Source organism: Symphalangus syndactylus, chromosome 4 (assembly GCF_028878055.3).
Source record: "Symphalangus syndactylus isolate Jambi chromosome 4, NHGRI_mSymSyn1-v2.1_pri, whole genome shotgun sequence".
NCBI classification, from domain to species: Eukaryota; Metazoa; Chordata; class Mammalia; order Primates; family Hylobatidae; genus Symphalangus; species Symphalangus syndactylus.
Window position 1 is genome coordinate 15,515,535 of NC_072426.2, and position 15,485 is coordinate 15,531,019.

General features: G+C 35.5%; 1 protein-coding gene across 4 annotated transcripts in view; it reads left to right on the forward strand.

Moving 5' to 3' along the window:
• The window catches only part of IBTK (inhibitor of Bruton tyrosine kinase), a 78,959-nt gene that overhangs the window by 47,792 nt on the left and 15,682 nt on the right, over nucleotides 1-15,485 (forward strand). For 2 of the 4 annotated variants that reach the window (XM_055274164.2, XM_063637839.1), the window contains 6 exons: nucleotides 542-663; nucleotides 986-1,098; nucleotides 5,085-5,233; nucleotides 6,893-7,056; nucleotides 9,677-9,769; nucleotides 10,337-10,480. In XM_055274164.2, the coding sequence (XP_055130139.1) occupies nucleotides 542-663; nucleotides 986-1,098; nucleotides 5,085-5,233; nucleotides 6,893-7,056; nucleotides 9,677-9,769; nucleotides 10,337-10,480 (785 nt within the window). The remainder of the gene's footprint in view (nucleotides 1-541; nucleotides 664-985; nucleotides 1,099-5,084; nucleotides 5,234-6,892; nucleotides 7,057-9,676; nucleotides 9,770-10,336; nucleotides 10,481-15,485) is intronic. The other 2 variants (XM_055274165.2, XM_063637840.1) reach the window with 1 other exon arrangement.

A 15,485-nucleotide genomic window follows, 5' to 3' on the forward strand; every position in this document is an offset into this window, starting at 1 on the left:
TTCAAGATACTTAGTAATAAAGTTAATATTTATTAATTTCTTTATAAATGAAAGTTACTGAAAGCTTCAGAGTGAGTCTTTTGTTATTTACCAAAGGTCAGGACAGTGCAAAAACATGAATTCATATGATCCCTAAGAAATGAATAAATCTATGTTTAATAATAAAGTGGAGCTTTTTCTTAAGTTTCTTTTTTTGGCAGGTTTATGGAATTGAATCGAAATTCAACCCCCTCTTGTAAATTTAGGAAGTTATTGAGCATTCAAGGCTGTTCTAGTTAATGTCACCACATATTAAAAATGGAATATCTTACATAATTTAAAAAACATCTTTAGGCTGGGTGTGGTGGCTTATGCCTGTAATCCCAGCATTTTGGGAGGCCAAGATGGGAGGTTTGCTTGGGGCCAGGTGTTCCAAACCAACCTGCAACCTGGCCAACATGGCAAAAGCCCCGTGTGCACAAAAAAAAAAAAAAAAAAAAAAAGAAAGAAAAAAAATCTTCACAGATTTTGTATTTGAAAAGTGGTATCTTCAATTCTGCAGATTCCAGCAATGGATAGAAGAGTCATTACACCATATCAGGATGGACCAGATATTAGCTATTTGGAAGTAGAAGATGGAGATATCTTCTTGAAAGAAGAAATAAATATGGAACAAAATCATTCGTAAGCTCTGTTTTCTTTTCCTCCTTTTCTTCCTTCTTTTCTCCACTGTGTCCCTTCACTCTCATCTTGGACATATGACACTTTTGTATTGGTATTGGAAGATGAAATTGAGAAATTCTGACATAAGAAATAGGTATTTATGTTCATTCTTAACCTTGGTATAATACAAAGTAAATACATAATTAATATCTGTAGGTCTAACAAATTGAAAGTATAAATATTTAAAAAAGTAGCCTTCAGGTTAAACATGTTGGGTTGAATAAGTGCATTTATCTTAGTTACCTCCCTAAACTCTGCTGAAATTATGTTTGCTTTTTCCTAGGGAAACTATGTTCAAGAAGGCAAAAACAAAAGCTAGAAAGAAGCCACGTAAACGTTCAGATAGTTCTGGAGGTTATAACCTTTCAGATATTATTCAGAGTCCATCATCTACAGGTTCGTGGAAAGTGAGCATGTATTTCCAGTTCTAATCTTCTATGTCTCTATTCACATACGTCATCTGCTGGGGCTACTGAAATAAACAGTCCTTATGGAGGTACCAAAAGTGATAGTTTTATAAATACTCCAATTGAAGTTTGCTCTGGGAGCACAAAAGAGGTACTCAAACTAATCTGAGATCAGGGAAGTCCTCTTAGAGGAAAGCAATGCTGAGCTAAGTCTTGACGAATGAAGTTATCTAAGAAAAGGAGGCAGATAGATATATTAAGCAAAGGGGGCAATGTGTTCCCAAGCTTAGTAGCAAGAGAAAGAGTTGCACATTTCTTGTGCATATAGTTCAGTATAGGAGATAGGTTGGATAGGGTCAGATTTTGGAGGCTCTTATATGCCAAACTAAGGAATTTGTGTTTTATTCTAAAGGCTATGGGTGGCTGTTGATGATTTAAAACAGGATGTGACTGGATGAGACTTGTTTTTAGAAAGACCGCTCTTTCCAGTGGCATAGGGGTTTAGAGGTTGGCAAAACATGACAGAGGTAACTATTATCATGTTGATTCAATTTAAATATGTCACTACTCCAAGTAAGATGCCATTCATATGAATGAGGGGGTTGTAATCTGGTAGTAGAATATAAAATGTATTTAGGCATTATGTGAGCCTGTTTGAAAGTAAAGGTCAGGTTATGTAGTTTTTCTAAAATATTTTTCCCCAGTTTTTTATTTTGAGAATATTTAACTTCCTGAAAAGATGAAAGAAAAATACCATGAACACCTATGTACATTTTATTCAGATTTATTGTTAACTTCTCATCACATTTGCATTTTCTTGCAGACTCTGTTGCTTACTGTCTCCTCTTTCCTCCATGTGTTACACACACAAACACACACACACACAATACAGAGACTTAAAAAAATTGTTCCACTTGGAATAAGTTGTAGACATGATACTTTTCCCCTAAATACTTGAATATGAATCTTTTAAGATGGGAATACTCTTCTTCACAACCACAATACCATTATCATACCTGAGATAATTGACATTAATTAGTGTTAACTAGTATTATACTTCATATCCACATTTTCCTAATAGTTGACAAATGTTTTTATAGTCTTTTTTCTTTAACATTAACAAAAAAACTAGTATTCTATCAAGGTTCATATTATCTTTGCTTATTAGTTCTCTTTAGTCTCTTCTAACTAGTGTAGTACTGCTGTACTTTTTTGTTTTTGTTTTCTGTTTTCCAAAACGTCAGTCCAATTGTGTTATAGACTGTCTCACATTCTAGATTCATCTGATCTAGATTAAGCTATATACGTTTTAGTAGTTTCTTTAGATAAAACATGAAGTGTGACTATAAAATAATGAGACTACAGTATGGCTTTCAGAAATGGTAGGTTACTCTTGTCTATAGCACTAAGACATAACCTAGTACAGTTTCTACTAACAGTACTTCAGAGTCAATCAGCTGTATACAAACAACTTTGAAAAATAGAAGAGTACATTGTTTGGTGTCCCTTTCGAAAAAAAAGCTTGTTAGGCAGGGCAAATAAGAAGGATTTTTTTTTTAATGTTTACTGAGATGCTTCAAATTAGGTGCTTGATATGTTCACTAAAGCTCAAAGGAATAATATTAAGAATAGTTTTAGATAACATAAAGATAAAAAAAAAGATAGATAATATGCCTAAAATTTATTTATGAAGCAATGAAAATAGGAATCAGGAGACCTAGTAAATGGGAAAGCTATTATCTTAGGACTTTTCTAAATGTAAAATTCTGTGATTTTGTGTTCTCTGTGTTGTATGAATTACTGTTAGTGTTTAGAAGGAGGCAGGGGTAGATTGATGGAAGGATGAATAATGGATAGACACTCTTGAAAGTAATGACTTTCCAGTCACCTAAATGACTTATGGAAAAGCAGATATTTGGTTTGTTTTAAATAATGTTATTGTTACCATATGTGTTAGAATCTTAGAATTTCAGAGCTAGAAGAGACATTAGTAATGAAATAATTTATGTCCCTTACTTTAAACCTAAGGAAACAAGCTCAGAAAACATAAGTGATTTGAAGTAGTGACCAAAAGATATAAAATTTGTTCTCTGGATTCCAGGTCCATCCATATTTTCCTGGTGTACTGTTCTTTCTGTGGCCAAGATATCTGTAGTAAAAGATAACTAAAAGCTCAGATTTAATTGGAGGCCAAAAAGACCTGTTAAGGAAGAAAATTTGAGTATGAGGCCAATTTCATCAAAGACAGTTGCGTAAAAGCTTAACATCTGTGTCGATCTTAAAGTTAGACAAACGACATTTGGCAAAACTGTTTTTGACCAGAAGTAATTGTTGGCCACATTAATTGTCTTCTTTTTTTCTGGATTTATTTCTAACTGACTTTTGAGAGTGTTCTAATATTAGATGTATTCTCTTTTTTTTTTTTTTTTTTTTGAGACGGAGTCTCGCTCTGTCGCCCAGGCTGGAGTGCAGTGGCGCAATCTCGGCTCACTGCAAGCTCCGCCTCCCGGGTTCACGCCATTCTCCTGCCTCAGCCTCTCCGAGTAGCTGGGACTACAGGCGCCCGCCACCCCGCCCGGCTAATTTTTTTGTATTTTTAGTAGAGACGGAGTTTCACCGTGGTCTCGATCTCCTGACCTCGTGATCCGCCCGCCTCGGCCTCCCAAAGTGCTGGGATTACAAGCGTGAGCCACCGCGCCCGGCCTAGATGTATTCTCTTCAATGAAAATTTGCCAGCCTTAAAAATATTCAAAAAGAGGCAAGATGCGGTGGCTCCTGCCTGTAATCCCAGCACTTTGGGAGGCCAAGGCGGGTGGACCACAAAGTCAAGAGTTCCAGACCAGCCTGGCCAATATGGTGAAACCCCGTCTCTAGTAAAAATACAAAAAAAATTAGCCGGGCGTGGTGGTGCATGCCTGTAATCCTAGCTACTTGGGAGGCTGGAGAATCACTTGAACCTGGAGGCGGAGGTTGCAGTGAGCTGAGATCACGCCACCGCACTCCAGCCTGGGCAATAGAGTGAGACTCTGTCTCAAAAAAAAAAAAAAAAATTCAAAAAGATTGTGTGGCAAAAAAAATGTTTAAATGTTCTTTCCAAATTGTAGTGATAACAATAAAAGAAACATTTAGCTTGTTAAGGTGATTTACTTTAAAGAGAACAATGTATAAGAGATGGTAGGTTTTATTTTTAAATCAATTATACAGCTTTTAGTTACAAGTTAGATAACATCTTTATTTTATAGCTTATTTTGGTACTTCATTTAGATTCTAATAAATTTGAAATGTGTGGAAATGAACATGTGAATCTAAGCAAAAGTTTGAACCTGGATACCAGGTGTAGCATGAGGCCAGGCATTTAGCTTGCCTAAGAGAAGAAATGATATATACATTTCACAACAACCCTCTTGCTTCAAGCGAGCTCTCAATAGCCAGAGATTTCAGGGAAAAACACACTTCAGACAGGCCACAGTCGTCTTCTGCGGGAGCCTCTGCTATGGGGTCGGTCAGCTGGCTAAGTGAGAGGCAAAAAGGCCACAGGATTCCTCCCACATAGAATGAAGCTACCCCCTTGCTTGGGTGCAGAGACCACTATACCAAGAGACAGATGAGAAAGGGAAAAGAGGTCTGGATTTTAATTATTTTCCCTTTCTCCTTTGTCTCTTATGTGGACAAAAATATTTTCAATTACTTTTTAGAGCAGATCCCAAAGAACTGTCTTCCTCAGGTTCATTACACAATGGGTGTGTGATTGTAATGAATAAAATTATTGTTTTAGAATCTCTTCCATTTCAGTTTTTCACTTAAACTGATTTCTTTCTCCAGTTAACTTGAATTATTTTGATTTTTATACCATAAATACAATTTGAATGTTATTAAATCTGGATAAATGAAAGCTTTTAGCCCTCTGGTTCATGGAATGTAATGCATATATGTTTAATGCATATGTGTTTAACTTTTTTTAATTTCATGTTTTAGGATTATTAAAGTATGGTAAGACCAATTCTGTGGAATCTCTTCCAGAGCTATTGACATCAGACTCTGAAGGAAGCTATGCTGGAGTGGGTAGTCCTAGAGATTTACAGTCCCCTGATTTCACAACAGGATTTCATTCAGATAAGATTGAGGTTTGTTTTTTGAAGTACTACCTCCTTACCTTCAGATTTTAGATTTATAGATAGTTTATCTTTAATATTTCCTTATTTTTGCCCTAATTTTAAAACAGTTTCCAGGTTGGTGTATAAGAATCACAAATATAGTGTTAGTTTTCTTAAATTTGCACATTTCTAGTTTTAGAGATTTTAATGGCAGTTTTGAGCTCTTTATGGTGTTATTTCTAATCTTTGTGCAACTAAAATATAATGTTGATGTAAAATATTATAACACTATACACATATTGAAAAAATATATTTATAGCTAAATTATTGAAATTTGTCTTGTGAAATGTCATTTAACATCAGTTAAAAATTGTCAAGGCAAATGATTTCGAAAATAAGCCTACTTTCAAAGTTTGCAGTCTCTTTCCTCCAGGGTATTAACTGGAGCAAAACAATTTGGAAATGATTGAGTTCTTCTCCTAATCTAGCACATTAAGCTGCAGGATTCCTAGCCTGATCAACTCTGGGGAGGGCATTTCTTAGACACTCCTTAACATTTGATTCCATAGTTATTAACCTATTAGAGAAAAATGTGTAACCAAATAGAGATAGAGTCACTTTTCCATAACCCCTACACATCCACAAAACGTATCGGAACTTCTAGGAATTTATGAGACAACAGAAGTTTACCCTTTCTTCTTAGAGTCTTTTAGGCCTCAAGGATTGATTTGATTTTTTTTTTTTTTTGAGACAGGGTCTCTCACTCTGGTTGCCCAGGCTGGAGTGCAGTGGTATAGTATCAGCTCACTGCAGCTTTGATTTCCCAGGCTTACGTGATTCTCCCACCTGAGCCACCAGAGTAGCTGGGATTATAGGCATGCACCATCACATCCAGCTAATTTTTTTGTATTTTTAGTAGAGATGGGGTTTTGCCATGTTGCTCAGGCTGGTCTCGAACTCCTGAACTCAAGCCATCCACCCACTTCAGCCTCCTAGAGTCCTGGCATTACAGATGTAAGCAACCGCACCCTGCCAGGATTGATTTTTTTTTTAAATATAGGATAGAAGTTTGGGGGCAATTTATATTCACACTAAGGTTGGTCTGTAAGACAGTTGAGGTTTAAAGGAAGGCTCAGGGTATATTGTGAGTGATTTACAATAACAGAAGAATCTATCCTGGAAGTAGACCTACCATTTTAATAACTTCCTTGACGTATTACAATAGCAATAGTTTTAGGGTTCCTTTCAAGGTGTCAGTATTATTTGACTTTAATTTTATTCACAGTACTTTACATCACAGTGAATTATATGACATTTATACAAAACTTTCATTTTGTTTCATACTCAAGCCATGGATATTAATTTTAAAATTACTGCTTCATGTCTTATTTGTACAACTTTTATATATTACATGTTAACTATTTGTGTAGAGATTTAATATGCAAACTAGTTTCCCTAAAAATTATTCTCAAAGCTCATAATAATTCAGTTATAGTCAATAATGTGATTTGAGAGTTGGCTAAGGCACAAAACTGTAGAAGAACATGATTTGAAAATACTAGATGGCTTATTGTCATAAGATTTTATTCTTCATTATAATGTAACTAATATTTATTAAGTACCAGCTATGTGTTAGTTACTGTTCTAGGTGCCTGTTAACTTTTTTTAATTTTTTTTTCCTCTCCCCAGGCGAAAGTCAAACCGTATGTTAATGGTACATCTCCTGTGTATTCTAGGGAAGATTTTAAACCATGGGAAAAGTCACCAATACTTAAAATATCTGCTCCACAGCCCATTCCCGGTAACAGAATTGATACTACCAGCTCTGCCAGTTGGGTTGCTGGTTCTTTCAGGTAGGATTTTTATTTTATTCTGTAACTGTTAGTTTGAGAAATGTCATTCATTTTTAATGCAATTTAATTTTTTAATGATGAACATTTAAGAAATACTAATATAAATTTCTAATGCACAGAAAATTGCCTAAATGCCTACAAATTGCTAACCAGCTATAATAGGCTTCCCCCGCCCCCGACCAACCCCAGGCAAAATTTAGTTGCCTTTGTATTATCATCAGTGAATAGTAGCAAATACTATGTTTTACATATATAGAGAGAAACTTAGTATCAGCAGTTATTTCTTAGATAATATGTATTGGTTAAAAATGCTACACAGGAAGACCATTTTGTCAATCATAGACTTTATCTCTTAGAGCATGTGAAGGGGTATTTAAAATTTCACAAAACGTGTAACTATTCAGTTAATTTTCAGAGGATATTAATTTAATGTTATACTATCCTTTTAACTTGCCTATATTATATATATATATTTTTCGCTTATTTAGAAAAGTCAAATGAAAGCTGGGCATGGTGGCTCATGCCTGTAATCCTAGCACTTTGGGAGGCCGAGGTGGGTGGATTACCTGAGCTCAGGAGTTCGACATCAGCCTGGGCAACATGGTGAAACCCCATCTCTACTAAAATACAAAAAATTAGCCAGGCGTGGTGATATGCACTTGTAATCCGAGCTACTTGGGAGGCTGAGGTGGGAGAATCGTTTGAACCTGGGAGGCAGAGGTTACAGTGAGCCCAGATTGCGCTACTGCACTTCAACCTGGGCAACAGAGCAAGACTCCATCTCAAAAAAAAGAAAAGTCAAATGAAGGAGCAGATGTAATTAGAATGTAGTATTCTTTCAAAATGTTAATTGAGTTTGTGCTTCATGTTTATATGCCTACAATGGTTGATAAAGTCTAAAACTGTTAATTGACTTATGGATTATATTATCATCTGGACTATTTGATTATTTTGAAATAGGCTATATTTTGCAGAGTTGGAACAAAGATTATGATGTTCTGTTTTATGTGCTTCATGGTTTAAACTTTAGTTCAGAAATTAGTTTCAATTTTTTTTTTTTTTTTTTTTTGCCTAAGTACACAAATGGGTGCATATTTAATATGTGGGAACATCTGGAAACATCTTCTGATTGCTAATGCTAGGATATTTTGTTAAACATGTTTTAAAAATAGCCTGGTCCACAAGATAGATTAGGCTATTTCAGTACTATGCTCATCGACAAAATGCTTAGCAATAGGCAATAAACATTCTCAATATTGACATATACACAAACATTTCTACATTTGTTTTGTAGTATTGCCTAGTGTAAATAATAAGTAGAATTTGTTTTTGATGAAAGAAAAAAAGTACAGGAAACAGGTTCCCTTTAATATGAAATAATATGACTTTTTTTTTTTTTTTTTGAGACAGTCTTGCTCTGTTGCCCAGGCTGGAGTGCGGTGGCATGATCTCGGCTCACTGCAACCTCTGCCTCCTGGGTTCAAACGATTCTCCTGCCTCAACCTCCCGAGTAGCTGGGACTACAGGCGCTTGCTGCCACGCTCAGCCAATTTTTGTATTTTTAGTAGAGATGAGGGTTCACCATGTTGGCCAGACTGGTCTTGAATTCCTGATCTCGTGATCCACCCACCTCGGCCTCCCAAAGTGCTGGGATTTCAGGCGTGAGCCACCGTGCCTGGCTGACTTATTTTTATCTGTAGTGTAGATTTCATTTAGGTCAAAAATCATCTATTTCTTTTTTTTTTTTTTTTTGAGACGGAGTTTCACCCTCATTGCCCAGGCTGTAGTGCAGTGGTATGATCTCAGCTCACTGCAACCTCTGCTTCCCAGGTTCAAGCGGTTCTCCTGCCTCAGCCTCCCGAGTAGCTGGGATTACAGGCGCCTGCCACCACCCCGACTAATGTTTATGTTTTTAGTAGTGACGGGGTTCCACCATGTAGGCCAGGCTGGTCTCGAACTCCTGACGTCAGGTGATCCACCCGCCTCGGCCTCCTAAAGTACTGGGATTACAGGCATGAGCCACCACACCTGGCCAGAAATCATCTATTTCTAAAGATCATAGAATTTTGTCCTTACTATGGTGTAACTTCCTCTGGTGGGTCTCCAATATTGTTTAGTATCCCCACGTTTTTCTATTAAATGTTTGTTTTTGTTAATATTAAACAGTAGAATGAGTTTTGTTTGTTAAAAATAGAAAGGAAAGAATGTAATTTTCAAGCTTCATTCAACCTAAAGGTAAGAATTTAATTAGAACTTTGGTGAGTTTTTCTGCTTAATTTAGTTAAGAATCTTTCTATTGCTTCGCTTTTTTACAAAAATGTTTTTTTAAATATAGGAATTTCAGTTATATCACAACATTATGACTTTGGATACATATTAGTTGTTATTTGTATATGTGCTGTATCACTTAACATTTTGGATATATATTAGTTAATATTTATATATGTGTATATAAAAGTAGCTTTTATTCAAAATATCCTTTATGAAGCTGGCTCACAGCTGATAAATCTAAATTATACTTTGATTATTAATCTCACATATCACTTATGATTTCAGTGAAGTTGAGGGTTGGGCTTTAGGTAAATGGATGCTTCACAAAGTAACCTTTTGTGTCTTTTAGTCCTGTCAGCCCTCCTGTTGTGGATCTCAGAACCATCATGGAAATAGAAGAAAGTAGACAAAAATGTGGAGCTACACCAAAGTCACATTTAGGGTTGGTTGAAAACATAAAAGATCATTTCATGTTGTATTTCTGCCCTAAGAATTGGACAGACTTATTGTATCTTACCTATTATTTTTCTGCATTTGATGTTATAGTTAATTATACATCCTTTTCTGGGCAATTTAGCCTCCATAATATTATTTCTTAAAAATGTGCTAAAGATAGACTTGAGTTGTTAATCCAGCTCTTGTAGAATACAGTATTACATCCCAGAAACTTGACTCTGAAATGATCATTGTGGACTATTGGCTACAAAAGCCAAAGAGTTAAGGCTTGTGATGCAAGTTCTTCTTGAAATTTGTGATATGTTGGAGGGCTCATATGTAGCTATTACTTGATCATTGTTAGTATAAACTGATATTTTCATTGTTGAAACTTGTGAGCATTTTGATCCAATAATGGTAAAATAACATCAAATAAATAGAAAACATTATTATTACCAGTAACCTTTATTAAGCAGAAATTAATGTTAATTGATATAATTTCTAGCAAAATGATTTCTCATGGAATTAAACTTTGTCGGAAGAAACCACTGAAACTAATTGGTTTAATTTCTAGCAAAACAGTTTCTCATGGAGTTAAACTTTCTCAGAAGCAACGAAAAATGATTGCATTGACTACCAAGGAAAACAATTCAGGAACGAATAGCATGGAAACAGTTTTATCCACTCCTTCAAAAGCCCCCAAACCAGTGAATGCATGGTATGCTCTTATTTTTATTAAAATTAATATAGATCTGTGCATTTGCTTTTAAGGTAGTACTTGACTTTTGAGTTCCTTCCCACTTCCAGTGTTTCTAAAGTCTTTTCAAGTATTTCATCTCCCCTTCTGTTTTCAAGTTAAAGATTGGAACCTGGGAAACAAACACTTTTTTTGGTTGTTTATTTTCTTTTAATTTGGGGTATTTTGACATACACGTCATGATGACACACATCATCATTCACATCAAAATGTGGATATATTTTTCATATGTAGATATAATTTCTTCTTGATATTCTAATTAGATTTTCTTGCTAAGGTGATCTAAAATTTATTTATTTTTAGTTTTTATAAGAAATTAAATATATCAGACACATAAAAAGAAAACTTTATTTATACTACGCTAATTTCTTTGCCCTTCTGCATGCTCCATAAATATCTTTACATGGTTATAATCATAGCTTGTTAATTTTCACTTTTTAAAACACTGCTCCTTACTTAATGTTGTGTTTACATTCTCTCCATTGGAAGTTACACATAGTGGCAGCATTGGCATAATCTCCAAAGAGGTCAGATATGATTTTGAGATATGTAAAATAGGTTGTACTCCAGCTTCCGTTCCATCCTTCCTTTTCTTTGTAACTTAAAATATCTGGAAACCAATACTGGAGAAGTACATGGAGAATGTGAAGCCTTATGAAGAAATCAGTAGAACTCTCTTTCTCTCACAAGGATTGGGGAGGATCTTGACAGCTGCCCATGGTTTAGGGGAATCCCTTCAATGTTTCTAAGGCCACATTATTCTGTTTGTAAGAAGGAATATTTTTCTCAATTAAAATGTTAATTATTTTGAAGAAAGTAGCAAATAATTTTATTCTAAGTGTTACCAATGGAATTAAATCAGTGCCTGTTAGGGCTATTAGTAGGTCCAAAGCATGGTTACTGAAAAAGAAAGTAAAATAAGAGGTAAGAACACCCAAGGAAAGGAGAAAAGAGGGTAAAACTGGAGAGGATGAGCTTAGCAGAATTTTAAAATTTATCAGTATTTGTTAAGCACCTTCTAAATGTAAGGGACTCTGCTAGTTTCTGATGATAAGGCAATGAACAAGACAGATTTGACCGTTACCCTTGTAGGGTTTATGATATGACTGCTGCAACACTGAGTTGTGCTTTCTTTAAACAAAAGTATGGAAAATCCAAAAAAGGGGAAAAGTTATTGGAACCACTGTCAAGTACTAAATTGCAGTTTGAGAGAATTAACTAAGCTCATGATGAAGCTTTGGACTTGGTAATATAGCTGTAAGCATGCCATCAATCATTTTCCTTAAGCAAAAAATGAATGAGTGAAAGTTGTTTCACTTATTTTTTTGGAGGCATATTCCTTGGAGTCCTGTGTTCTTCTGTGATCTGAACTGGGTCTTTTCCAGGCATGCTGAATATCTGTCATCTTGAGATTTTCTTTAACTGTTGTCTTGCAGATCTTCCCTTCTCTCCGGTGTTTGATCCCCAGTTTTCTTGATCCTGTGGCTATTTCTTGATACACTCCTTGTTTTGATGTAGCACAACTCCAGTAGGTTTCTGATAAAGGATGTATAGGGCATATATTTTTGGATCTCATATGTTCATGAAAATGTTTTTATTCTAGCCTTCATTCTTCTTGACTGATAGATGGGAACGGGATTCTAAACTGGAAATCATTTGGAGAATTTATTCAATGCCATTTAATTTCTAAATCTTCTTATGTTACCTCCTGTTTTCTTCTCCACTTTTTTTTTTCCCTGAAAGTGTACAGGATCTTTTCTTTATCTCTAATGTTCTGAAATTTTACAGCAATGTATCATAATGTAGGTCTTTTTTGATACATCCTGGATACTTGGGCTCTTTTAATTGGCAACAGCAAGTTCTAGGGAAATCTTATGTAATATTAATATTACTTTGATACTTTTCCTCCTCACTGTTTTCTCCACAAATCACATTAGTCAGATATTGGTCCTCCTAGGCTTCTCTAAATTTCTTACTTTTTCTTTTTTTTTTTTTTTGAGATGGAGTCTCACTCTGTTGTTCAGGTTTGAGTGCAGTGGTGCGATCTCGGTTCACTGCAACCTCCGCCTCCCAGGTTCAAGCGATTCTTCTGCCTCAGCCTCCTGAAGAGCTGGGATTACAGGTGCCTACCACCACACCTGGCTAATTTTTGTATTTTTAGTAGAAACATGGTTTCACCATGTTGGCGAGGCTGGTCTCAAACTCCTGACCTCAAGTGATCTGCCTGCCTCAGCCTCCCAAAGTGCTGGAATTACAGGTGTGAGCCACCACACTTTTTCTTTTCTATTGTCCACGTATATGCCTTCTAATTCTACTTTCTGGAACATTTGCCTGACTTTTTTCAACCATTAAAATCTTTATCAAGAGCTTTTTTTGGTTTGTTTGTTGATGATACCTTTTTCTATAGTATTCTGTTTTAATATTCTAATGTTGAAGATCTCTGTACTCTGTAGGCATTTTCACTCTTTAGTATATACCCAACAGAAACATACACTCGTATGTACCATGCAACAAGTATAAGAATATTCATAATTTATTATTTGTAATAGCCCAAACTGAAAACAACCTAGATGTCTATCAGCAGTCAATGGATAAATTAGTTTATTTTTATAGTAGAATACTATAGAGTAATGAAAAAGAATAAATCATGACTAAATACAACATATTGAACAAAATAAACCAATCAACCAAAAAAAAAAGAAAGCTAAAAATAGCCATTGACTTACATCCATGTTTTATTCATTCTACTCTGTATGTGTTTTATTTTATTTCATTTTGTCAATTTATTGATTGATGTTTTCTCTTAAGTTCTGATTGGAAGCTCTGTGTGCCTATGTGGTACAAGTAGACTGATAGGTGTGACTATAGGGTAGCGTATCAGTTTCCTTAGGGACCCCTGAATCTCCCCATATGTTGGTTATCTCCATATCTTTTCTCCTTGGTCTCTTTAGTCTGTCGGTTTTTCTAAAGAGCAGCCTTTTAATTTTTTTTTTTGCTGGTAAGGTGTACATTTGGTTGCTAGCATTCTGGAAGCGTATCTCAGTGTAGGGAGGTTAGAGCTGGGACTGAGCTTGTCACCATTTGTAGTAGGTTTACACATTTAGTGTATAGACTTTGTACACAACAGTTCACTCCCACCATCCTCTATTACTAGTGACTTTGAATCAAATTTTCCTTCTGCCAGAGTAAAGGAGATGTAGTCATATGACCATATGGAGATAGGGAGTACATCTGGCACTCTCAACCCCTCCTTAAATAAACTGAAACAATTTTCATGCTCATGTCGACTTCAGGATTTGATACATACTCTGTCTCCAGTATATGCCCCTTTCCAGAATTCTCAGCTTCCCTCATCACCCACCTGATGACTGCTAGTTTTTCTTTTTGTCCACTCTGTGACATCAGTTTTATCATTCCATCTCTTTTGCTATCCTTCAAAAATGTGTTGCTGTTTTTAGACTGCCATTGTCTTAATAGCTTATTCCTTTTGCCCTTGTGGGTTTATACCTTTCTGATTACTTTCCTGTACACTTAGGATTTCAGAGGAAGGTATTCAAGTGGTCATTTATCTGAAACTTCTGACTAATTTTCAAACATAGGAAAAAATTTTCCTTGGTAATTATTAGCAACATGAGCTTAGAGTGCCACATTGAAGAGACTATCTATCCAAATGTTAAAAGGAGTCTATTATGGCATATTAAGGAGAATTCTAGAAAGATGGGAAGAAAGATGCCATAAATTTTGACCAAAAACATAGGGTATTTTTCTTTGAAAAGAATTTGATAATTATCTGGCTGGGCATGATGGCTCACGCCTGTAATTCAAGCACTTTGGGAGGCCAAGGCAGGCAGATCACCTGAGGTCAGGAGTTTGAGACCAGCCTGGCCAACATGGAAAAACCCCGTCTCTACTAAAAATACAAAAAGTAGCTGGGCATGGTGATGCATGCCTGTAATCTCAGCTACTTGGGAGGCTGAGGCAGGAGAATCACTTGAACCCGGGAGGTAGAGGTTGCAGTGAGTTGAGATCATGCCACCACACTCCAGCCTGGGCAACAGAGCAAAACTCCTTCTTAACAAAAAAAAAAAAAAAAAAAAAAAAAAAAAAAGAATTTGATAATTATCAAATACAAGTGATATTTGTTATACATGTATTTTACGAAAACGTGATTGGAAAACTTAAGTACAAACATGAGTACTGAGTTTTATGTATCTTAGTACACTAAGAAAATTTATCTAACTGACCAATTATAGATAATTTAGATAATTATAGATGTTATGGGTATTCTGAATTTTTGAGAATTATAGATATTCTGAATTATCATCAAGGTGAGAGGTATCTGAATTGTCTACAATTAGTAATTTATGCTCTTTTTAAGACTATACAGACATACTTTGGAGATACTGCAGGTTCGGTTCCAAACTACCTCAATAAAGCAAACATAAAGCAAGTCACAAGAAATTTTTGGTTTCCTGGTGCCTATAAAAGTAATGTTTGTACTCTACTGTAGTTTGCTAAGTGTGCAATAGCATAATATCTACAAAAAAAACCTTAATGTAAAACGATTTTATTGCTAAAAATGCGAATGGTCATCTGAACCTTCAGTGAATCATCTTCTTATGGTGGAGGATCTTGGCTTCGTGTTGGTGACTGCTGACTGAGCAGGGTGGTGCTTTCATCACTAAGCTTAATTATTTCCAGCTTTTGATTTAAAGTGACAGACGTGACTTTTTCTTTCACTTGAACACTTAGAGGCCACTGTAGGGTTATTAGTTGGTCTAATTTCAATATTGTTGTTTCTTAGGAAATAGGGAGGCCTGAGGAGGAGAGGGAGAGAGATGGGAGAACTGCCAATTGGTGTAACAGTCAGAAAACAAACATTTATCAATTAAGCTTGCAAACTTGTATGGATGTGGTTCATGGTGCTCCAAAACAATTATAATAGTAACATCAAAGATCACCATAA